Here is a 23,071-nt window from a genome sequence, read left to right as displayed (position 1 = left end):
TCTCCAGCCATTCATACCAAAACTCTACACTTTTCGTGACCAGTCGTTTTCATAGTCACTGTTTTTACTCCTGAGACATCGATAGTTGTTTCTGACACCAAGTCGGACGAAACAGGTGTCTCATCCATAGCAATGGTGTCGGATAATCAATATTTGTATTTCATTTTTAAACAGCGTACTGAAATTATGAAGGATACTAACTTATCAATTAATCGATCTGGATCTTGTTGATGTCTTGCGTCGTAAAGAAAAGCCTGTACGTTGGAGGAATCCACGCAGCCATCCTATTCTAGCTTTTAAATCAATCCTAGGTTCTTGTTCACTGCACCTTTTCAATTCCTCGTAGACTATTGTCGCCTTTTTGATGATCAATTTTCTGGAAACTCGAAGCAATCTGCTCCTATGAAAAGATATAATTTTGCTTCCACCATTTCAAGAGGGAAAACGGAGAACGTCTTTTTCAAAAACGTTTTTCTTCCATGGCATCATACACACAGTGTCGCGAATTATCTCAACTTTCGAAAACTTGTCTCTTGTTATTAAAGTCGTTACCTGATTTAAAAAACTTTAACTTGACTTACAAAGTGATACCGCGAGATTTGTTAAATTTTAAAGACCGCTTTAATCGCCTTTCGTGGTGATGGATAGCTGATCTTTGCAGCAAGAGTTTCAAATTTCTTGAACAGGTTGTTACAAATTTTTCACAGGATTAATTTTCGCGAATGTGAGAAGAGAAAGACAACGAGTGATACAGATACTGGTAGTAAAACCAAAAATGCGACAGTGTCAACAGTGTGATTGTAATTAATGCTCTTTTCTTACATACAGTTTCCTATAACATTTTCCCATCCCATCACAATTCGGGAATCGGTCAATTTCAGATTGTTTCCGCGAGAAATAAACAATAGATTCTTATCACAATAAACAATAGTAACTTATCACATGGTATTTTCTCACCCGGGAAAAGTTTTCTCGCCCATGCCATATGAACAGAAAGTAAAAATTATGCCATGCTGAAATATTTCCCCGCTAACCAAGGAAATATTTCCCACATGAACAGCCCCTAGACAAAAAAAACCAAGGTTTCTAGATAACTTTTAAAGGTCTTTCAAAAACGAGCTTAAATTGTTTCTCGCGGGAGGTAAGGTTAATTATTATGAATCAAAGAGCAAATCAAATCCCGAAATCAAGGTATGTTGTGGGCGGGTTTATACAAGCTTGGAAAAGTTCCTTGATCTCCATGGTGATAATGATTATGTCGGTGATAGGTATGCAGATCAAACTCGTCCCCAGCGCCTCGCCGTTCAGTAAAAAAAGAGACAAAAGGCGCTGGGGACGAGTTTGGTATGCAGATCGTATTTTTCTTTCGATTCAGGTTTTCTTTCTTTTCTTTGTGTTGTTATTCCTGTATTTGCTGCTATTACAGGATCAGTCAGTGTACCAGCCGAAAACAAGTGGTTGTTCTGGTCTTACGACTGATTGTACCGGCCGAACGAGTGGTTGTACCGGCTCTTTTAAATAAGCGCGTTTGATCAAGTGCAAAATTTTAGAACCGCGTTATTTTGTTTTTTCAAAAGTTTTTAATATATCCATCCTCGTCCCCAGGAGTTCTAGTCTTTTTGACACTGCGAGGCCGTTACATCAAGTAAGCGCTAGCAGCTTTGACATTAGGCAACAAACCCTAGGGACGAGAATAAAATATATTCCAAGGGAAAAAAATTGGAAACGGGGACTCAAGTCCTGCTTTTTGAGGCATGGCTTTTTCTCAGAATCAATACCAGACCTAAAAAAGATAAGACCATGTTCACACGCTGTGGATAAATATTAATCCTGGCTTCTCCGGATATTTATTTTCCAGATTACGTATGTGTACATGGATATAGGAAAACTTTTTAACAGTATTTCTAATGGTTGCGTACTACATAAACTTAAGCGTTTGTTTTCCTTCTACTGTTGCCATTTCTGTTTCCACAATGCATACAATGCCGTTTCAGTATCCGTTTCGCATATCCGATAGTCTTGTGGTGTGGGCGTGGCCTAAAGCCTAAACCATTCCTGTCGTAGCAAGAGACATTTGGGGATGAATGGATTCTCGTTTCCAGTAAGTCATGCATCTTCCATATGTGTACTGTTATTATCCCACTAGCTGTAAGTTCTGTAAAAATAACTTTACAGAAAGCATTTTTAAAAACTGGTGATTGCATATTATGGTAGCCAGGTATGGGTAGCTATATCTCCCCCAATGGCTTTACCTAGTAGGAGGATGTCTCACCCACCTGATTAGGGAAGAGTCAAAAATCGATTTTTTCAAAAAAACATCATTTCGACGTTTAGGGGAAGGGGGTTTTGACCATGACATTTATTAAAATATCGATTTTCCTTTTCAAAAAGAAGTAACCAAATATCAATAAAACACTTGTTTCTTGGAACATATACAATAAGCATTATAAAATAGCTAGATATAGCTACATAAATAAACTGCTCACAACACAGCCTACCAGGTTGGCACTATGAAGAAAATAATATGAAGAATATACTTTGAAGCATGATAGACTCTGTGGTACTGTTCTGCCCGGATTGTGAAAACGGCCTGTTTACAACCGGCACAGCCGGATTATGTACGCATGGTCCCATTATGTTTATCTTGCACTGGTTATGTCGTGGTGACCGGATTATGAACGCTGATATAATGGCTGGCCAGGCAGACTGTCATTGGCATTTTCTTCGAATTTTTGTGAATTAAACATTCTTTGGAAAATAGAACACCCCTAAAAACTAGAAATGGTGAAATAAAAAAGTATCGATGTAATTCTTAGTATAAACTAATCTTGTAGTAAATACATTTCAACATAATATACTTTGAATTAACTAAATTTCACGGAACCTAAATTATTCTTTTTGCAGGAATTAAGTTTGGTGAAAAGTAATTAAACTTGTGAATCCCAAAATTTAGTGTTTGCCAAGAAATTTTGTTTCATTTGAGAACAACAACAACTTTGCTACCAGGGCTATTTGCTTGTCAGAAGTGATGACAAATGATATAAAAGTGATGGGCCCCAATTATATTTGTTCTATAAGTCTCGAAAAAATTTTGACTGTTATACATAAGCCGGCCTTCCCCGATTATTTGTGTTCTATAATAAGTGAGAAATAATATAAAAATGTTATACATAAGCCGGCCTGTCCCTATTGTGTTGCCCTGATTATGTATTAACTGGGGCAAGTTGCCTTACTTAATCAGGCCAATGTTCATTATCCAGGCAGAACAGTACTGCCGACTCCATATGATGTAAAAAACAAAGTGTGCCTGGGTTTGAGGTTGGTCAATAATCTTTATAAAAGCAATTCAGTTTTGCGAAGTGGCCAATAGATGCCATGATATGGTATCTCATTCGTTTTGTTTATTTTTACAGATAGTTAGTGCGGCCAGGTTGCATGGAGGCTTTACGCTTCGCACAGCGAAACATATGGACCACAAAAGATGCTGGAAAATGGTATATTTGCATTTGGGAAATATCGAAAATTAGTGTGACATTTCTGCTAGAAAGGGTGGGGGTTGTTGAAGATAGAACGTCATTTTGGCTAATTAAGGAATAACAAAGAGTTGATCAAGTGTGATTGACTCCGTATGTGAATGAGTTTTTGCTACTGTTTAACGGTAAATATATATAAACAAAATAGACCAGTTTCTGTTAAATACAGGCCATTTCTTGAATAAAAACATGCCAGAGCTACAAACAGCACCCGCTAAAAAAGTTACGAGTCCCATGTTGTGTGAAAAATTGCACTCGTAAGCAAAATTTACAAGTGCGATTTGTGAATACTAAGGGACCGTCTCCACGATCGTTTTGAAAATAATCGTTTCAATTCGCATATATAATATTTTATTTGAAACGATCTCTATACAATTTTGAATCAAATTTAAAAAATATCTCTTCCTTGAATTAAAAATCGTTTCCAAATAGTTTTGCATTCGCTTCGCAATCGTAAAATTAATTAAAATTAATTCGCTTCAACACTTTGTTAAATTGTTTAAGTTCAAATCGCATAACATAACATGTTTATCACTCATCTCTGATTTTTAAAAGAAATTAGCTATCAAACTATGTAAATGTCTGCATTCGTCATAAAAATAACAAATCGAGATCGTAGAAAGTGAAAAGTTCGCTGTGGATCGTTTAAAAACAATCAAAACGGGATTGTAAATAGCAAAAAGATCGCGGTAGATCGTTTAAAAATTAGAAAAACGGCATCGTAGAAAGTGAAAATATCAACTTAGATCGTTTAAAAATCATGAAAGCCTTTTTCATCGCTCTATAATATTTTAGAAAAAGAAAAAAATCACGGGTGCGATAAAAAGCACTCGTAAATTTGTTTACAAGTGTGTGGGCGAGTAGAGGGTGGGATCGCACTTGTCTCAAGTTATGGCCTGTTAATATGGCAGAAGTAACTACGAGGAACAATAAACAACATCTCGCACATCCAAAATTTTATGCTATAAATAAAACAAACACTTAACAAAAAAGCATACACAACAAACGTTTATGCTAAACATTAAAATGAAAAAATATTTTTGTATTCTGTTAAACACAGTCTTTGTACATAGAAATATAATATATAGTTCTTGAACCTTATAGGCTGTTGTTTTATTAGCTTTAATATGCCTTCACTTTTATTATCTGCTTATGAACCGTCATTGTACAACACTTAACTATTAATTACATTATCAACACCAGGCTCGTCATCACCTTGTAAATCCCCAATCAGCTCGGCTTCACCTGATACATCATTATTAGATTTGACATCACCTAGTGCCTTCTCATTAGGCATGCCAATTGAGCATGTTGTTATCAGTGTCTTCATTATCTTAAGAGGATTTATTTTTGTAGGGAACAGTGTCACTTCAAGATTCTTCTAAAAGCTGAGATATGGATCGCTGAGCGACAACCATGAATCAACACTAGACAGTATATATTTGTAATTCAAAAGTTGGAGATTGACCAGACCAGAATGGTTTACTATAAGAAACTCTTCTGATCTCTTTCCCATTAAACAGAAGACTGATGCTGATTCCCTTTATTTCATACTGACTGCAGTCTGACAATACCACTGAATAAATTTGTCATAAATCTTTGATACATTTCTGACAAGAACAGTCTGACCAACATTAAAGTTATGTGGTCTTGGATTTCTCTTGACATCATATGTTTCTTCATAGCCTCCTTTATTGTCTTTTCATGTTGGGTAACAGCTGTATTAAGTGAGTGATTTGGAGGTGGAAGTTTGTCTGTAACATCTCAGCAAAACATCAGTTTTGCTGGTGCTTCCTCAGTTATACAATGATGAGTGGTACGGTAATTTTATAAAGATACCTTCCAGTCCTTTTTATCTGTAATAGCTGCTTAAATGCATTTTTTACGTTTCAGTTAACAGCAAATATATATAATAGTCCACGCACACCAGAACATGATAGATACCACAGAGGAGGTCACAGTCAATCATTAACTAGGATTCTTATGGATTGAAGTATAGACATAATTGGTGTCTGTTTGAATTCTGCATCATTCACAACTTGACTTGCATGACATTGTTAGACATATTCAGCCTCTACGTTCATGCCAGGCCACCAAACCTGATGTAAAGATATTAGAATGACAATTCTGATACATTTTATTTCTGTAGCAGGTAGTATTATGCAAGTGTTTGGGCCATAATGTAGAAACGCTTTTAACAACCATCTGCAGCTCTTTGGCCTCACTTGTGGCTTTGACAATTTCAGCTATTGTCTTACTATTTGGCAGTAGTGATCAGTCACGTGCCTGATGTAATCCTCAGACATATGTTGACCTTTCACTTTAGTTACTAGGGGATTCAAGCAGGAGAGATAATCTGCAGAGTTATGTGATCCTGGTTGATAAAATACCTGGAAATCATAAGCCATTAAACAGGTTATCGCTCTGTATGTGAAGGTGCATTACTAGGTAGCATATATAGTTTGACGAAACGTTTATAATCCGTCATACAATAAAACGTTTACCATTTGAAACTGCTGTATACCAAACAAGATAGATTCTCATGTGCATGTTGGCTGTATCGACTACTTCTGTCACGTCTTTGTTGTTGCACATATATGGCACAAGGCCAACAGGTGATGCATCCGTAATGACTTCAGTATCCGCCGTAGCATTTAAATATCCTAAAGTACGAGATGACATCAATGCAAACTTCAATTTGCTGAAAGAATTTTGCTGTGCAGCTGTTCATTTCTAGTTGACATTAATCGTCGAAGGGGTTCAATCAGTCTAGCAAATTGCTCTTTCAGTGCTTGAATGGCCTCTACTTTGCAATTATCAGGACCATCTGCAGATAATTTGTGTCCCATGTATAAAAGTTTAAGTTGCATGAATTTGCATTTCTTTTAATTAGCTGGGAGATTTTTCTTCTGCAATCTCCTGCAAAATACACTTACTAGTCTCTCCAAGTATTTTATCATGTGCCATATCTTTTACACTATGTAGTCCTTTAATGTGTCACTGGTAGACTTCAGCAGCTGCACTAACTCAATAGTAAGTACTGAAAGATTCCACGATGAATGGCAAATGCTGCAGATCTTGACTTTTTTTATAGTTATAATTGATGACAGCCGTGGTTAAGATCCTAGGTAGTAAATTTTGTACACCCATTGAATACTAACAGGATTTCTTCCAGTGTTGGAATCTGAAAAGGATCTTGAATGATGGCACTGTTGGCAACACCCATATAAACAAATGCAAAGACTTTAGTCTTTCTTTGTTATAACAACCAAAAGATTTACCCATGTCCGAGTGACTTTATTCACTCCATCATCTAAAAGGGTATCTAGTTGTTTGTCTACTTCTGCATAAGCACTGGTAGTTGTCAAGCTTATTGTATTCTAGGCTTGACTGACTAAGACAATTGTTGCATTTCTTAATAAGTTTGTTGATAGCTGGATTTTCATCTTGTACTTGGTTGACTACTTCTAGGCTGACCAACAGAAGATTTAAGGCAGTGGCAGACGACCCACCCAAAATCAAAGTAGCCTGATTGGCAACTGGAGTTGAAGTCTGTAGAACAGGATCTGTAAAATTTACATAACTAGGATGTTTGAAGGTTTATGCATATTGTGGGCAAAGAGCCTTTTCTTGTATGATTGCAATGGCATACATTTTATTTGAAGATTTTTCTCACTAATGCATGAGGTGCATTGACTATGACAACATTCATATTTTTCTTTTATGACCAATTGAAATTCCAAAATGAGGCTTGAGGATGCTTATGAAAAGTACTTTTTGGGGCTCAAAATAAGCTAAGGTTATGCTAATGGCAAAAAGATTTTTCGGAATGTGCCTATGAAAAACACATGACTAGGCTCAAAATATGCTTATTTAAAAAAAAATATTACATCTAAATTTTGAGCATCTGTAATTTCAACTTAAATCTGGTTAATTGAGACATAAGAATAAAAACAACTGCTCACAAAACATGCATGCAATTGTTTTGCAATGTAGATATAATTTTAAAGAACCAATAAAGATTTCTTTAAAAAATAAATATTCATAGACAACTTTTCCAGCTCTTTTATATGAAATCAACTTGTTGTTTAAGTAGGAGGTGAAGTTTAAATATGTATTTTTTTTTACTTACCAGAAATAATCAACAATGGGAGTGACCCAGTTGACAACATACGTAGAAGAACATCATAACGTTTTATTCAAACAAAAAGTTGATGTCAAAGGAAAATGTCTGATGTTTGATGGTAATTGTTTGTATCATAAATTATCGAGGAAGGTTCCTGCACGATGTGGAGGAGACTATCACATGCTGTATACAGTATTTCAGAAATATTTTGAAACACTTCGACAGTGGCATGTGGCACCTTATGTTGTTTTAGATGGTGGTAGTAACATCCCCATTAAAAATAATACAATTTGCCAACGGCGTGAAAAAGAAATAAAGGTTATACAAAAGTTGGCACATAAAAGTGACCATAGCTTACCAAAACCTGTATTGACGATGGAAATATTTATTGAAGTTATGCAAGATATGAAAATAAACTTTGTTGTTGCAAAAAAGTAAGTGAAAATCTTCTTTTTCGTTTGTTTCAATCTGAAATTGTATTATAAGTTTTGATTTTCAAATTTTAATAGCGGTGCTTGCCTGTTACTAAATTTCCCCCAATTTTATCTTTTTTCACGTTACATAAATAAGCCCAATATATGTTTACTTGAAATTTCTTTAAGATATCTTGAAAATAATTATTTGCCTAAATATATAAGGGTTACTGAAATTGAAAGCATTAAAGGTTTTTGAAAATATTGTTTTGCTTATTTATTTGTTCCAGGTTCATTTAATTTGTTTTGAAGACCCTGTTACTTTGGATTTAACGCAAGATAGAGAAGAGTATGCATTTTTTCCAAAACATATTTTTGTTTTTCTTTTCAGGGAAGCAGACTTAGCAGTGGCTGCACTTGCCAACAAGATAAATTGTCCAGTTGTGAGTCTTGACAGTGATTTCTTTTTGACAAATGTCATTCAAGGTGTAATCAAATTAGATAGTGTTTTATATGCCTCAAAAGCACTTCTCTACAAAAGATCTTACCTGGCTGATCACTTACAGTTAAGTGAAACTATGCTACCAATGCTAGGTGTAATATTGGGAAACGATTACAGCACAGAACAATTGTTGAGACAAATACAACAGTCATGTGGTGCGTGCGTAAAAAGTATTAATTCTCGTGTAACTTTGATATGCAATTACCTTCGTAAATTTACATGCCCGGATAATGTAGTGGATGATATTTGTAGTCGCAATAAAGAGATTGAAGTGGCATTGCAAGAAGAAATTTCAACCATATTGAGGGAATTTGATGTTGATATTGATCAGGAGGACTGTAATGCCATGTATACGATCTTGTTGACACAGAAAACAAGTCTTAAACAGTTAGACTATGTTGACATTAAAAGTAGAGAGGAATATGTTTACAATATGTGTAGTTTCGGTTTGTTATCTCCGTTTGCTGTAGATATATGTACCAAGAAAACTCATTTTGTCAAAATACAATGTGAGAATTACGAAAGAAAAGCAAGCTGTGAACTATCAACAGAACTGCGGTGTTATATTTATGCTATTCTTTTGGCAACTTCACCTGAAGATCAAATTTGTGTAAAGGAGTTCAGACGAGCTGGTAACTACTATAAACAGTTTGATATTGAGCTTACGTTAACAGAGATGCAGAGAATACCTCTTGACATAATTCTTGGAAAGTACTCGAACAAAGATAAACAAAGATACCTATGTGACTTAGTACAGTTTCCATTTGAATCGTTAATTGGAATTCAAGGTCCATATGTTTTGTTTCTTCTCTCCCTAAAGTATTGGATCCAAGCTACTTTTAGAAATGGTATCAATTTACAAGTGGAACTTATACAAAGTCTACTTATAGCGTTTACATATTATTGTCACTCCTCTTCACCTTTAAAGTTTAAGCAAAGACGATTTGATGTGGATGTTGCCCACCACTTTTGTTCCTGGCAGTCAATTTTTTACTACTTGCGATTCTTGAACGACCTGATAGCACGCCCTTTTCAGTGTCCTCCATCAAAGAGCATATTTAATGGCGGAGACGCCCACTGTGTCTACCAAAGTCTTCGCACTGGTGAGTTTATTTAAAATGTCTGCCAATGAACTATAGTTAAAAAGACTGTAACGTTAAAGTTAAGATATAGCTCTGGTGGTTTTAACAACAAGATCAGTGATTTCGATAAAATAAAAAAAGTCATGCTGAAAATAATAATGACCTCAAAATATTGATTTTTTGTTACTTTATATTTGGTCGTGTCCAAATTAATTTAAAACGTGAAACTGCTTCGTTTTTTAATTTGTTACCATAAAATTGTTTTAGGGCGAAATTGGTTTAAAATTAAATCTGTTTTGTTTTATACAATTTCTGCATTATTAGCTCGACTTGCTGTGCGTACTAAAGTAAAAAATCAACACCCCGTTTTGAAGTCCCTTTAATTGGGCTTACACGGGTGGCCTTGTGTGTAAGTAAGATTATCCGCTAAATAAAAAAAAGATGATGAAAGTGTAAGTTTATATGCGTGCCAGGTTAATTACACAAACGGAAAGTTAAAATTTCAAATAACGTCAATGCTTTTCTAAAAAACGTTAGCAGTTCTCCAAAGTTGGTTGACATTTTATACAGTTACATTCTGTATGGGGACAAATTCACCAAATTGTGTATGAAATCACGTGATATAGTTAATTTCTGCCTACTAGTACATGCTTTTTTTAATAAGCAATTAAAATTCCAAAATGAGGCTTAAGGATGTAATTTTTCAGGCTTGCATTTGAATTTTAAACATCAGTAATTACACTTTAAATCGCACTACACACTGATTAATTCAGACATAAAGAATAAAAAGAAAAACTGCTCACGAAACAAAAAACATAAAAACTTCACAACATTCTCATATGGTTAAGAATGAGCAAATTTAAGCCTCCGGATGCCATGAACATATACATAAATAGTGATATGCACGCCAGACTAAAAACTATTTCGGATTCTTACTGCTAAATGCAATTTTGACAAAAAATACCGCCAAACTAAAATGGTTGCGAAGTTTTCATGTGGGATACAAAAAGAACTTTGATGAACAGTGTTTGGGAATCAAATTCACCTCTAGCTTTTTGATACATCAAAGTGAAGCTTATTCCATTTTAACTGTGCTAGCAAAGCACCTAATTTGCGATAAAACTCCCTATGACAAACTTTTACGAAGGTCTCATTTGTATTTCGCCGAATAACTTATTTTGTAAGTTATAATTTTGTTCAGGTGAAGCTGCTGAAAATCTGTTAACAAGTTCCCAACGTCAGTTATATGACGAGTTTTTTAAAATCGTTACCTCTGGTGTAATGGAATGCATTGTTGTAAAAGAGGCTAGGAAAGGCTCCAAAAAGAAGAGAAGTCAAGTAAAAGTAGTAAAAAAGAAGGAGTGCAAGCAAGAGAATAGATTCGCTGCTTTGATGGTTCCAGACGATGAAGAACCATCCAATGAGATAGATCAGTAAAATAAAATGGATTTGTTTTCTGGTTGCTAGCAAATTGTGAATTTATTAAGTTTTTGGAACTAGGTGTAGCAGCCTTTCTGTTATGATCGTTATGTGAACTGAATAGAAGTTACTTTTTATCTGCTGTTCAGTCCTCAAATCAAATTTTCCTCGTGCAAAAAATTACCCGAGATGCGTCGGTTACAAAACTTTTTCTTATGTTTTTTTTTTTTTGATTTTTTTGTTTGTTTGTGAGGGAGAGAGAGAGAATGATTTAACTGGTGATAAAATGTGATTTGTAAAAAAGAAGTTATTTTATACTTTAGATAGTTTTTTTCTGTTTTTGTTTTCTTTTTTTTCATCTTTCCATTCTTTCTGCTTGTTTGGTTTTTCTTTATCATTGTTTATTTATTTTTACTTTTTTTCCGGTGTTTGTGAGAGCTGTGATTTGTCTCCTTGAATTTTTTTATCAACCTTTTATATTGTTAATAACTTTTAATATTTTTTAAAAATACATACATTTTAATTATTACAGGACACATTAATAGCAGGGTTTTTACAATTAATTGTAACCAGTCGGTGGCCGTGCGTTAGTCCACCGGTTCGCCCGTCCTTTATTTACCGCAATGTCGTGTATCTCGCTACTGCAGTTACCATTTTGCGTGATAGACATATACAGACACAAATATTCCATATTATAATATGGAATATTTTTGAATCACAAATCCTGTGTAAACATTCTTTAAATAAAATAATAAATGAAATTTCTTCTTTGAGATTTAGAGGAAACGTTTTTTCTTTCTTTCATCATTTTCGAGATAAGATACCTTAAAATGCCGTAATCAAGCGCAGCGCTTGTCAGCGGTGATAGCAAGACTTTGATGCGCTTATCCACAGGTGCACTTTTGCAAAGGAATAACTGAATAATCTTTACAATGATGTGTATTGCTTATAAAAGTTTTCATTTAAATGTTTTTCAAATTGTTCTCTTACGTACATCTTAAATGGCTTGTTTATTGCCACATCCATTGATTGTTCTCGACTGGCTGTTTCAGGTGTCACATGATGAGAGTTTTGCAGTTTTTGGGTTAACAAAGGTGATTCCCCAATGCTCGCCTATCCAGTCTTCATAATAGGCTCATCACACAATGCCATTTGCTTAGAATTTTACACTTACTCTTCTGTCCCATTTACGTCTAGTGAGGTATCAGATTGGTGGCGTTTTATTGTTCCCCAATATAAAAGGTGAATAAGTCTGGTCCGTGTTACCGAGATCGGCAAAATGTTATTTATACGGATTGTGTTTACACTAGATTTTGAAAATTTATACTAATTCAACTAATTCGAACTGAAATAAACGCATTTATTTAAAAAAAACTATGGTGATCATTTAAAAAAAGTTGACAAGAATCTACCTGTTCTCATGAAAAACTTAACTTGAACCTCGGATAACTCGAACCTCGACCCATTTTTCTTCCCTTGTTTAACTCGAACATTTGTTGGGTCGCACTATTTTCCTCGTTCCCTTGGAAGCTTTTCTTTGCTCCCCGCGAAGCAGAGCTTTTTAGACTCAATTTAAAGCATGCACCGTATATGCATTTATAGAGGGTTTTTCCATCCTTAATCACGGCTATGACTCTGAAACGCATGGATCAATCTTTTAAAGAACTGCCCTGCAAACCAAGAAGTCGTCCTGATCGGCATGATTTAGTCCCCAGGGCTATAAAAAACCTGAGGTCGCATTGCCGAAATGGGACTACAAATTCGGGGAAAATACCGAAACTTTTGGAACACTCAAAATTGGATTCAACTTGTGACGGTTTTTGTGTAGCCGCTGGTTGGTTTCGTTTTCAATCTCTTAGCTAGTTAAGGCCCGTTTCCACTCAGGAAAATTTTCCTCGGAAAAGAAAAATTTCCGAATTGCACATGCGCAGTATATCAAAACAGAGGTGGTTCTTTTTTGCCGCTGGAAAAGTTGGAACAAAAATAAAAGTTGAAAATTTTCAACTTTTTTTTTCTTTACGGCGGAAAAAATATTTTCAACCAATCAAATCGACTTAAATTGGACAAAAATGGTAGCTGAAATTGCTGGATGTAGAGTAAACAAACAACAAAATGGCAAACAACACTAGTAGTGATGAAACTTCAAGGGAAGACGAAATGATTATAAGAAACAAGTTATTTTTTGAGCATGTGAAGCGACAACAGAGAATTTGTAGCATTGGACAACCAAGAACACCGCAGATACGTGTGCGATATCCTGTTCGTTCTGCTGTGGTGATCCCTTCAGCACCAGCAGCTAGTGCCACAGTTACATCTCCCCTTCCATCACCTGTATCTTGTTTTCAACAACGCTTTTCTGGCATTATAAGTCCTGGCATTGTTTCTGGCATTGCAAGTCCTTCAGTTCCAAGTGCCCAAGAGAATGCTGATGATTCAGAACAGCAGCAAGATCTTGCTGATAAATCTACTTGTGAAGAAGAACGTGAAGAACTCTCTGTGCATGAAAGGTTAGTAAACCTAATGCCAGAGTACTCGTGCATATGGAAAGTGTACTCAACAGAATACAAAGACAAAGACAGAAAAATAAGGTCCTGGGAGGAAATTTCAAAAAGATTGGGAGACATTGATGGTAAGCTAGCTTAGCTACTAGCTACCTTTTTTGCTTATTTTGTACAAAACTAAAAAATATTTTTCAGTTTTAGATGTCTAGCCATACATGTACTTTCAAATTTCCACGAATTAATGATATTTCTTAATTTTTTCGTGGGTTTTATTTTTGCAAATAGTAGCTATATATATATCTTAAGAAATTTATTTTATTTAAGTGGAATATCTGAAAAAGGAATGGGAGAAGTTGCGTGACAACTATCGGAAGTGCCTTCAACGAAGAGAGAAGATGACACGTTCAGGGGCAGGCAACAAAAAGCTGCCCACTTGCAATTTTTTTGCTGAGCTGGATTTCCTGAAAGACGTTTCACTGCTTCGAAAAACTACATCAAATGTACCCATACCTATTGAAAGTCAAACTGTTGACGATGATTTGCAGGAGAACGTTGAGCCATTAAGAAGGAAATCTGCCAAAAGAAAAGCAGATTTACAAATGAGTGTTGATGCTTTGTTAATAAAAGCATTAAGTGATGACAACAATAAGGAAGTTGCTCCTTCAAAAGCTGAAAATGATTCTGAAACTTCGTTTTTACTTAGTTTTGTACATACTTTGAAGGAGTTATCAAACCGAAAACAACAATATGCGAAAATGAAGATAAGTGAACTGTTTTATAACTTGACAGAGGAAGAATAAGTTACATCATATACAATATATATAGACTTATTATGTATATATTACAAAGTTATCACATATCTGCAGTTGTATTTACTATATCCCATTGCCAACTTAATGAACCAGCCGGAGAATTAAAGTATGTGCAAAATTGATCTCGTATCTGTGCTGCTGACCTACTAAAATTATTAGAACCTTGGTTAGCGATAGGTAATAAGCCATTACAATCTGTTGTTTCACTTCGCCATTCTCCAGGTGTTATACCATTTGTCGCCTCTACATCAGGGTAACCTGGGGGGCAATAACTAGCCGATTCGTGTTTCATTAAATAATTATGGAGAGCCACCACAGCTTTTGTTATTTTCACAACAGTCTCTATTTTTCTTATTATTGGTCGACGGAAGATTCGAAATCTTGAAGCGCATATTCCAAAACAATTCTCTATAACCCTCCGTGCTCGAGAAAAGCGGTAGTTACATATTCTTTTTTTGCTATTAAGATTGCTTCTAGCATATGGTTTCATCATAAATCGCTTGAGGGGAAATGCTTCATCGCCCACAAAAACATATGGTAAATTCTCTTGAGTTCCACGAAGTATTCTTGCATTAGGAATGCCCAACGTTTGATCGTTTATTGCCGTTCCAAGGTCACTATTTAAAAACACTCCTCCATCGCTATTCCGTCCTGACTGACCTACATCCACTAGCGTAAATTCGTAAGTGGCATTACATACAGCTAACAGAACTATGCTGTGATGCTTTTTATAATTAAAAAAAGTAGAGCCAGATGATGCAGGTGCTTGCATCATAACGTGTTTACCATCAATTGCACCTACGCAGTTTGGAAAGTTCCATAATTCTTCGAACTTTTGGGATATTTTTTTCCACTCTTCACTCGTTGTAGGACATTTCAAGTAGCCTTCTCTCAATAACATCGTCCAAAGAGCTTCGCACGTTTCTGCAACTATGCGAGTAATTGATGTCGGACTTACGCGATAACTACATGCAATGGATACTTGAGAATCACCAGTCACTAGATAGCGTAATGTTAAACAAAGTCTTTCTGACGGACTAATTGCCTCCCTGCGCAATGAACATTTCGTAATAATCGGAGCAATCAGTGACAACAAATGCTCAAACCGGGTTGGTGACATGCGAAATTGTTTAAAAAAGTACTCATGGTCAAACAATTTCATTTCTTGAATGAGCACATGATATTCACCTTTGAAAGTACGTTCGGAAAATATTTTACGAACCCAACATCCCTTGCTTTGCCTTGCTCTAGATAATCTTCTTCGCAGCAAAATTAGTAAAAGCAAGCGTCTATTTATTGCAGCCATTTTTATTTTCGATTTCGTTTTCTGATTTTCCCGCGTTGTGGAAATGCCGGTAGAAAAAATTCCGTGGAAATTTTACCTGTCCACGGAAAATTTCCCAGAGTGGAAACGGGCCTTTAGTTGCTATTATTACCAGGCGTAAACAGTGTTTTTTTTTCGATTGGGTGTCCCTACTCTCCTGTAGATGATTCGGAGTATCGTAAAGAAATCGTATCGTAGAGAAAGGATGTGTGGATAAAGGGACCAAGAAACAAAACAGCTTCACACAGGCCTTGTTTTTCCGCTAATACAGCTTTTGTGGGTGCGGGTAGTGAAATTGATCCGTGATTGAATCAAAGCTACCTGACCTGGTCAGTCATTATGAATAATCTGTTTATGACAAACACAGGTTATATATTTGAAATAGATTCTCTCTGCACATGTCACATGATGCTTTCTTGTCTAGCTAATACACCTTTACGATAATTCTGGAAAACTACACTCCATTGCAGCTTATTTTGCGATCAGAGGAGGTAAACATCACACTTTCACTTCAAACAAGAGTTTATTAAGGAGAAAACACGTTTTTCGTGATAACTTTTCTTGCCGCGTTTTGTTTTTTATAAAAAGTACACATAAGTTGTATCTTATTATTATTAACGTTTCCTGAAAATCTGAAAGAAATTGATACGACGGAAGTTAAAAAACTGGAGTAAACACGCTTTCGTCTCTAACAAACTCTCATAAAAACACAATTTTTACCTCCTTTTTTCCGATATTGTAAAACGATGGAGAGCCGTAGGAACGCAAGTACATTTGAATTATCATGAAGGTGTATTATGTTTAATTTATATATACTTAAAATTACTATTGTTCACAATTACTTTCACATCACTCCTTTTCTTGGGATTTGCAACTGCAATATTTTCACATTTTTTCGCTTGGTCTGTCTTGTTTTGTAGTGTTGTCTGTGTATAAGTTCTGTGTTTTGTATTGTCCACGGTGGCTTTCATACTTCGAGCTCTGCTAACTTTGGCAGTTTCTGGGGTTTACTAGGGCATAATTTTTAATTAATAATGTTTTTATCTCATAGTAAACTGAAATATATGTTTATTTCATTCTTTCATTCATTTCAAGCAAAACAGGTCTGTATCTTTCAGGGTAGCCATTATGATTTAAGGAAAACACGTTGTTTACATCTTCATAAATAGGGTTAATTGAAAACATGGGTTAGAGATACCAGCAGGACAAGAAATAACATGTGTGTCTCGTGATATAGTTAAATACAAAGAGGCTATATACACTTCACCCCGTGCCTTATATATGCAAATATATGTCAGTCTGTATATATGCAGTCTTCAAAACTACAATGGGGGTACCCCAATTTGGGTAGTGTTTGGGGTAGTAGTTTTATTTTATAGACCAGATAATTATGTGCTCTCCTTTGCCACTGACCAGTTTTGCAGATGAAAACTATCCTATTAGAAATTAGCGTCGGCAATCGGCAATTGCTGGCGCTGTTTTATTTTGCGATGTCAAACTGCCGAGGTTGTTCAGATCCACTTGCTTATAATGAGTCGTCTGACTTTCTAACTAAACAGCCTACTAATGTTAAATAAATAAGTTTTTTAGGTTGATGCTCTCAACTTTAAAGCACTGCCTTCTACAGTTTGCGAACATTAAAAACAATCGATTTAATACGAGAGTAGAAATCATCAAAGAAAAAAATTATTTTGTTCTGTTTATTTTTAGATATCGTTAAAAGTTTCTTTTTCTAACAATTCATCCAATTTATTTTTTTGTGTGAAAATAATTCACAAATTTCGATTAGTTACCAAGATTGAAATAAAAAAAAATTACGCTTGATACTGTTAATATTTAAATAATATTTTCAAAATTGCCGACGCCTCACTCTTTTGCGTTGGCAATTTATTGCTGACAAGTTTTTGGGCTAATTTCGTGGGCTGTAGATTTGGCCTGAATGTGCAATAATTTTGCATGTAAACAACTTAAAAGAAAAGCTTCACAATGCAAGGTTCTAACAGCAAATCTTGGTTATAATGTTCTCTTGTCAATGATTACAATAGCCTTGAAATGAAGTTAGCAATTATTTCGAATGTAAAAAACTTGAAAAGGAGGCTTTTTCCCAGCAAGATTCTTCTGCCAAATTTTCTTCTTATAAAGTTGTCTTTACAATGATCAAGTAACAGTTGTTTCCAGGCTATGGCTGTGTAAGATTGATTGATTGATTAATACACAACATTGTCCATATTGAATCACCACCAAGGGAAATCAAACCCTGCCTTTTAGCACAATGTGTGAGAGTTTAGGCAGCATCCACACTTACATTGCAACAAACATTCAACGAACCTTGTTTGGTAAGTAAAGACATTAACAATACATAAAAAAGTCCAGTTGTGTTGTTTTAGATTTCTGTTAATAAAAATGGCTGCAACAAGCTATTTTGGTGGTTGTGAGGGTGGAGCCAGTCATACAATCTTGGTTATTGTTGATAGTTCGGGAAATATACTGGGTAAAGCAGAAGGGGAAGGAACAAATCAATGGCTTATTGGTATGTGCTTTTGTTATTATTATCCGAAATAGATCCCAATTTCTTTAGCTGCCTTGCAGTTCCCTAAAATCTATACAACAATTTTTGTGCACAAATTTTTGTTTAAGTTCCTTATTGTTTATGTATATATAATATAAATTCTATTTTTCAACATCAAATTCTTATACATTTTTAGCAATTGTAGCATCAAAATCCTTTCTGAATTGATTGTTCACAGCTGTATGCTCCTATGCATTGTTACCTTTGGCGATAGCTAGCAAGCAAGTAGCTTAAAAATATGTTTACACTAATTCTAAATTTTAAATGAATTAGATAAAATAGTAAAAATAAAAATAAAAATAAACTATCAAAATAATTCTAAAGTCAAACTGAAACTGTGTTGTTAAAAATGGAACGGTCACACTCAATTAATAAACTCTTCACCAGAGTGAGTTTAAAATCATTAGACTTTTCCACAAGTACTGAAATTTGTGAGACGATGGTGGAGAGTGATTACTAAACATCACATGTTTGAGAACAGCAGTGGCCTGAGAACCAAGTTTAACACGTTTACCTGCAAGTGCAGAAATACCCAGACGCTTTGACATACTGACTTTAAAATGGCATTTAATTTTTCCACAATGACTGGTGATGCAACTACTATTCTTAAAACAGAAAAAGAGTCAGCAGCATAATAATTTGGGTATTCTGTCCTTAATTGCAAAGCAGCTACTTATAGCAGCTATTTACATGAGATTCAAAAAGTACATTTTAGGTGTCATGTTTTGTTAGCAGAGTCTGCATTATGTTAAAAATTAAAGTAATTTCTTCTAAAGTTATCTTTAGGTATCACGCACTAAGACTTTATTCTTAGTGTATGATGCCTATGTCTAAATTTATTTTCAGAATTTTTTACTCTTGTTTTTGTTATATACTTTATATGTTTTAAAGCATAGAGTTGTTTTTATTTTATAAAAGACGCTCTTGATCATTCACTCTGATGGTATACTCAACATATAGAAGTTACTTTTACTTAATGCTATAAATACACCAAAAACAATTTGCATCAGGTCAATAAGTGAGAAATTATAGTATAAATAAAATAAATACTTTTTGGCGAAATTTTTTCCTAACTAGCTAAACAATGTTCCGAGCGAAATGCAAAAAATCAATTGTTTATAAAGGTGTACTGCTTAATAGAGACAAACAACACCTGTAATGTTAAGGTAGCCTTTTTGAAATAGCCCTTGAAAAGCAATTCATCCCTAGACTTATATAGTGTTTGTTTCACGAATTAGGTTTAGATGAATGTTACAAAAGAATTGAAGAACTGACAAGGAAAGCAAAAATAGCAGCCGGTCTTCAACCAGATGCTCCTCTAAAATCTCTTGGACTATCCCTCAGTGGTGCTGATGACCTCGCTAAACAGAATGAGATTTCTTCTGCTCTGTTGGTGAAGTATCCCAACACAGCAGAGCACTGTCACACATGCAACGATACGCTGTCACCGCTCGTCACAGCATCAAGTGGTGGTGGTGTTGTCTTGATTGCAGGAACAGGCTCTAACTGTCTACTGTCAAATCCATCAGGAATGACTGTAAATTGTGGAGGATGGGGCCATATTTTGGGTAAGTTTACGAATGGTTACTGTTTCATGGAAATAGTTGTTTTTACTGGCGTAATATTTTGTTAAGATTTCATCTTTGGGAGTGTAAAATTAGTTTAACAGTCGTTATTGATCTGTTATATGCACTAAACTATCTACCTTACTGGGAAATTTTGTACAAGCCTTTGTTTGATGTTTCAGTATTCTTCATAGAAGTTTTTGACTTAACGAAAGTGAAAATTTGCAGAAATTAGCAACAACAAAAAAAGCAAACACTTGATTTTGTATTTTTGTATGTGCACGAATAACAAATGTTCCATATTGTCAAAAAATTGTTAAAAGAGTGTTTTACAAATTTTTTGAAAACTGTTTTTACCAGGTGATCAAGGTAGTGCCTACTGGATTGTGTTGGAAGCTTTACGTTGGGTCTATCAAGATGCAGACGGATTTGAACGTTCCCCTCACAAGACATGTTTTCTCAAAAAAGCCATGTTTGAATTTTTCGGCATGAACGATATGTTCGGTATACTGCCGCATCTTTACCCGTCGAACAGTAAAGAACTGGACAAACACTTTATCGCTAAATTTTGCTTGGAGGGTGTTGTTAAAGGTGCCAGGGAGGGTGACAAGCTATCTCTTCACATTTTATCAACGGCGGGAAATAATTTGGGAAAACATGTTAAGGCATTAATTCCAAAAATGGAGAATGAACTGCTTGTAGAAAATGGAGGTCTGAAAATTATATGCGTTGGTTCTGTATGGAAAAGTTGGGAGTATTTGAAAGAGGGATTTCTATCCGGTTTGTCGCCACAAACAGATGAAGAAAAACGTTTAAAAGAGATCTCTTTGTTGAAGTTAAAGAACAATGCCAGGCCTGCAGTGGGTGCAGCCGCTTGGGCGGCGAGAAAAGACCAGCTTGAGATTTCAATTGATTATTCGAAAATGTCCGAAGAATTTTTTCATTGCAAATTTTCGAATTAATGGTCGTATATTGTTTGGTAATTCATGAATTTGATTTCATGAATGTGTCGAATGCTTTGATGTTCACACTTAGTATTTTTTCGTTAATGTTTGGTAATTTTTATAATATATAAAATTGTGTAAATAGATTAGTGCGTCACCATTTTTAAAATGACCATTTACAAATAATGTGTCCGCAAAGCACTAACATGTTTGGAGGTTACCATTTCAAATGTTTACAGTTTTTTATATGCGCCATTGGAATTTGATTCTGCGGAGTATTTTTCTCGCTGTTTCAAGAGAACAATTCTTTCACAATTTTTTAATGGCCATGCAAAAAAAAATTTATAGAAAAAATACCATAAAATGTACATATAGTGAAGAAATCAGTGCGAAATTAATGTTTGCGAACTTCCTTGTCTTTAAAATGTTTTGTTTCGAATTCAAAATTTGCAGAATGGGTTTAAGCAAAACAATAGGTATTTGAGGTAATTAATTTGCAGTTTCGCAATTTACTTTATGATTTAGAGACTTCTTAATTATGCTTTGAAATAGGGTTTTCTATTTTATTTTAAACTGATATGTTTTCTGTTTAAGCGTACACTTTGCTATTCAAGCAATAAAATCATGCAAATAGTTACGGGTCCATTGGCTTTAAAAAAACTCTGCTTTGTTTTTCCCCTTATTTTCTGATGTTTTTATTTGTGTTCGTTTTGATCAATATAAAGGAGGTAAATTTGTCAGGAAGGTTCGAGCAGCCTTAATCATTAGAGCCCTTCACTGAAAAAGCATTGATGATTTTTATTTAGCTTTTGATGACCAACCGTAACAATTGTTTATATGACGCCATAATTTATTGTTTATTATTTTTATTTTTCATTTATTGTCATTAGTAATTTTTTACAATTATGGAATCTCCGTTCTTTTTTATGGATAGATTTTAATATGATGATTTTAAAAACAAATATAAAAATAAATTTATATAAAAAATTTTAAGTTCACTTTGCCAAGGGCAAAAAAAAAATAGAATGGACAATACGAATTTCTTCGTTTTAAATAAAGGAATGAAACAAAGCAATTTCAAGAGCCTCTCTGTTGAAATGGCCTTACACCTTTCTCAAATAGCGCCTCATAATAGCCTCAATCTAAATCACTGGTGAGAACAAGGCTTCGTTGCATTTAGTTTAGTTTAAACAGATATCTATATTATAATACCCATATACGTCTGTCCGTCTGTCACACAAAATGGTAGCTTAGCTGCGCAAGTATAAAAAGGACGAGCGAACCCGTGGATTTTTCCACGGGCTAACGACTAGTAGCATAAATTGAGTCCCTTTGGAAGAATATCCACAAAAGATTTACCAAATTCTGTCGCCCATTTATGACTAAGTGAAATTCTTGGTGACAAGAAATTTAGGCTGTTAAATAACTTAGGCCAATTTATATAGACGGTTCGGAACTCCTCGAAATTTCTCATTTCTGCTCAATTTTAAAAAGACTAAAGTCTTTTCAAAATTGACTCCTTAAATCTCTCCCTTAAGTTGATATTTAACAAAAAAAATAGAAAAATCTCATTCAAAGTCCTGAAGTTCCCTCGAATTTGATTCTATAACAAAAGGGACGACCCTGAAGTATTAAATTTATAGAGGCCCCACAAAATAAATTTTACGTACTAGCTTAAGGAAATTAATTTCCTAAAAATTTGTACTCTAAACATTAAACTGACTTCATTTTTTTGTATTTTGTACATCCACTTGCGCCCCAGGGCTTTTTTTCTGCTCCTCGCCATCCTAGAAAAAATCCTCAGGAACGAAATTGCTATCTGACTTATATATCGCACAAAATGATTATGCATGCAAATGTTATTCCGTATAACCTAGGTATATTCAGGGTAATATCTCTTTAGTACGTACGTGAATACGAGTTCTCAAGTTCTAGGCTACGTTTTCGGATTTTACAATATCTCCTTTAAGACAAAACCTTTGAAAAGCAATCCATAATTATTCTCCTTAGCACTGACGTTCTCATGCTATGTAATTATAGGAGTATTCTCAACCTCCCCAGGACTTGTTAGACTTTTTGGACTGCGTCTAAATATAAAAGATCCAACAAGTCCTAGGGTCGAGGGTATGGACTGTTTGTTTGCAGTACTCTTATATAACACTAGCTTACACTAGGAAACTACAAATTTTTTTAAGCATGAAACCAACTTTTTAAGTTTAATTACGTAAACTTTTTCCGCCTAGAGATAAGATGTCATTTATCGCGAAGCACATTACCGCAC

The 23,071-nt window shown here is 34.8% G+C and overlaps 4 protein-coding genes across 5 annotated transcripts; 3 read left to right on the top strand and 1 right to left on the bottom strand.

Moving 5' to 3' along the window:
- The first annotated feature begins 1,811 nt into the window (after positions 1-1,811).
- LOC130656904 (protein asteroid homolog 1-like) lies at positions 1,812-11,601 on the top strand. Its single transcript, XM_057459846.1, has 4 exons — positions 1,812-2,101; positions 7,669-8,093; positions 8,464-9,677; positions 10,858-11,601. The coding sequence occupies exons 2-4, from the start codon at positions 7,681-7,683 to the stop codon at positions 11,091-11,093; spliced, it is 1,863 nt and encodes a 620-aa protein (XP_057315829.1). The 5' UTR covers positions 1,812-2,101; positions 7,669-7,680; the 3' UTR covers positions 11,094-11,601.
- Positions 11,602-13,016: 1,415 nt separating this feature from the next.
- On the top strand, positions 13,017-14,474 carry LOC130656236 (uncharacterized). Its single transcript, XM_057459069.1, has 2 exons — positions 13,017-13,704; positions 13,901-14,474. Exons 1-2 carry the CDS (start codon positions 13,188-13,190, stop codon positions 14,374-14,376), a joined length of 993 nt encoding a protein of 330 aa, XP_057315052.1. The 5' UTR covers positions 13,017-13,187; the 3' UTR covers positions 14,377-14,474.
- LOC130657848 (uncharacterized) lies at positions 14,429-15,694 on the bottom strand. The gene has a single exon (XM_057460842.1). It carries the CDS (start codon positions 15,692-15,694, stop codon positions 14,429-14,431), a length of 1,266 nt encoding a protein of 421 aa, XP_057316825.1.
- Positions 15,695-15,877: 183 nt separating this feature from the next.
- On the top strand, positions 15,878-21,133 carry LOC130656235 (N-acetyl-D-glucosamine kinase-like). 2 transcript variants are annotated; one of them, XM_057459067.1, is made up of 4 exons: positions 15,878-16,041; positions 18,100-18,242; positions 19,520-19,849; positions 20,207-21,133. In XM_057459067.1, the coding sequence occupies exons 2-4, from the start codon at positions 18,116-18,118 to the stop codon at positions 20,806-20,808; spliced, it is 1,059 nt and encodes a 352-aa protein (XP_057315050.1). In that variant the 5' UTR covers positions 15,878-16,041; positions 18,100-18,115; the 3' UTR covers positions 20,809-21,133. The 2 variants fall into 2 exon arrangements, with proteins under 2 accessions (XP_057315050.1, XP_057315051.1); XM_057459068.1 differs by having other exon boundaries at positions 15,878-16,079.
- Positions 21,134-23,071: the final 1,938 nt, after the last annotated feature.

Source organism: Hydractinia symbiolongicarpus, chromosome 9 (assembly GCF_029227915.1).
Source record: "Hydractinia symbiolongicarpus strain clone_291-10 chromosome 9, HSymV2.1, whole genome shotgun sequence".
NCBI classification, from domain to species: Eukaryota; Metazoa; Cnidaria; class Hydrozoa; order Anthoathecata; family Hydractiniidae; genus Hydractinia; species Hydractinia symbiolongicarpus.
Note: the sequence above shows the minus strand (reverse complement) of the source record. Positions and strands in the feature narration are given on the sequence as shown.

Coding starts and splice junctions, on each gene's coding strand:
- LOC130656904 (XM_057459846.1), top strand. CDS start 7,681: ATGGGAGTGACCCAGTTGACAACATACGTAGAAGAACATCATAACGTT. Junction 8,094..8,463: donor AACTTTGTTGTTGCAAAAAA/GTAAGTGAAAAT, acceptor TTTTCTTTTCAG/GGAAGCAGACTTAGCAGTGG. Junction 9,678..10,857: donor CTACCAAAGTCTTCGCACTG/GTGAGTTTATTT, acceptor AATTTTGTTCAG/GTGAAGCTGCTGAAAATCTG.
- LOC130656236 (XM_057459069.1), top strand. CDS start 13,188: ATGGCAAACAACACTAGTAGTGATGAAACTTCAAGGGAAGACGAAATG. Junction 13,705..13,900: donor AAGATTGGGAGACATTGATG/GTAAGCTAGCTT, acceptor ATTTTATTTAAG/TGGAATATCTGAAAAAGGAA.
- LOC130657848 (XM_057460842.1), bottom strand. CDS start 15,694: ATGGCTGCAATAAATAGACGCTTGCTTTTACTAATTTTGCTGCGAAGA.
- LOC130656235 (XM_057459067.1), top strand. CDS start 18,116: ATGGCTGCAACAAGCTATTTTGGTGGTTGTGAGGGTGGAGCCAGTCAT. Junction 18,243..19,519: donor AACAAATCAATGGCTTATTG/GTATGTGCTTTT, acceptor TTCACGAATTAG/GTTTAGATGAATGTTACAAA. Junction 19,850..20,206: donor AGGATGGGGCCATATTTTGG/GTAAGTTTACGA, acceptor TGTTTTTACCAG/GTGATCAAGGTAGTGCCTAC.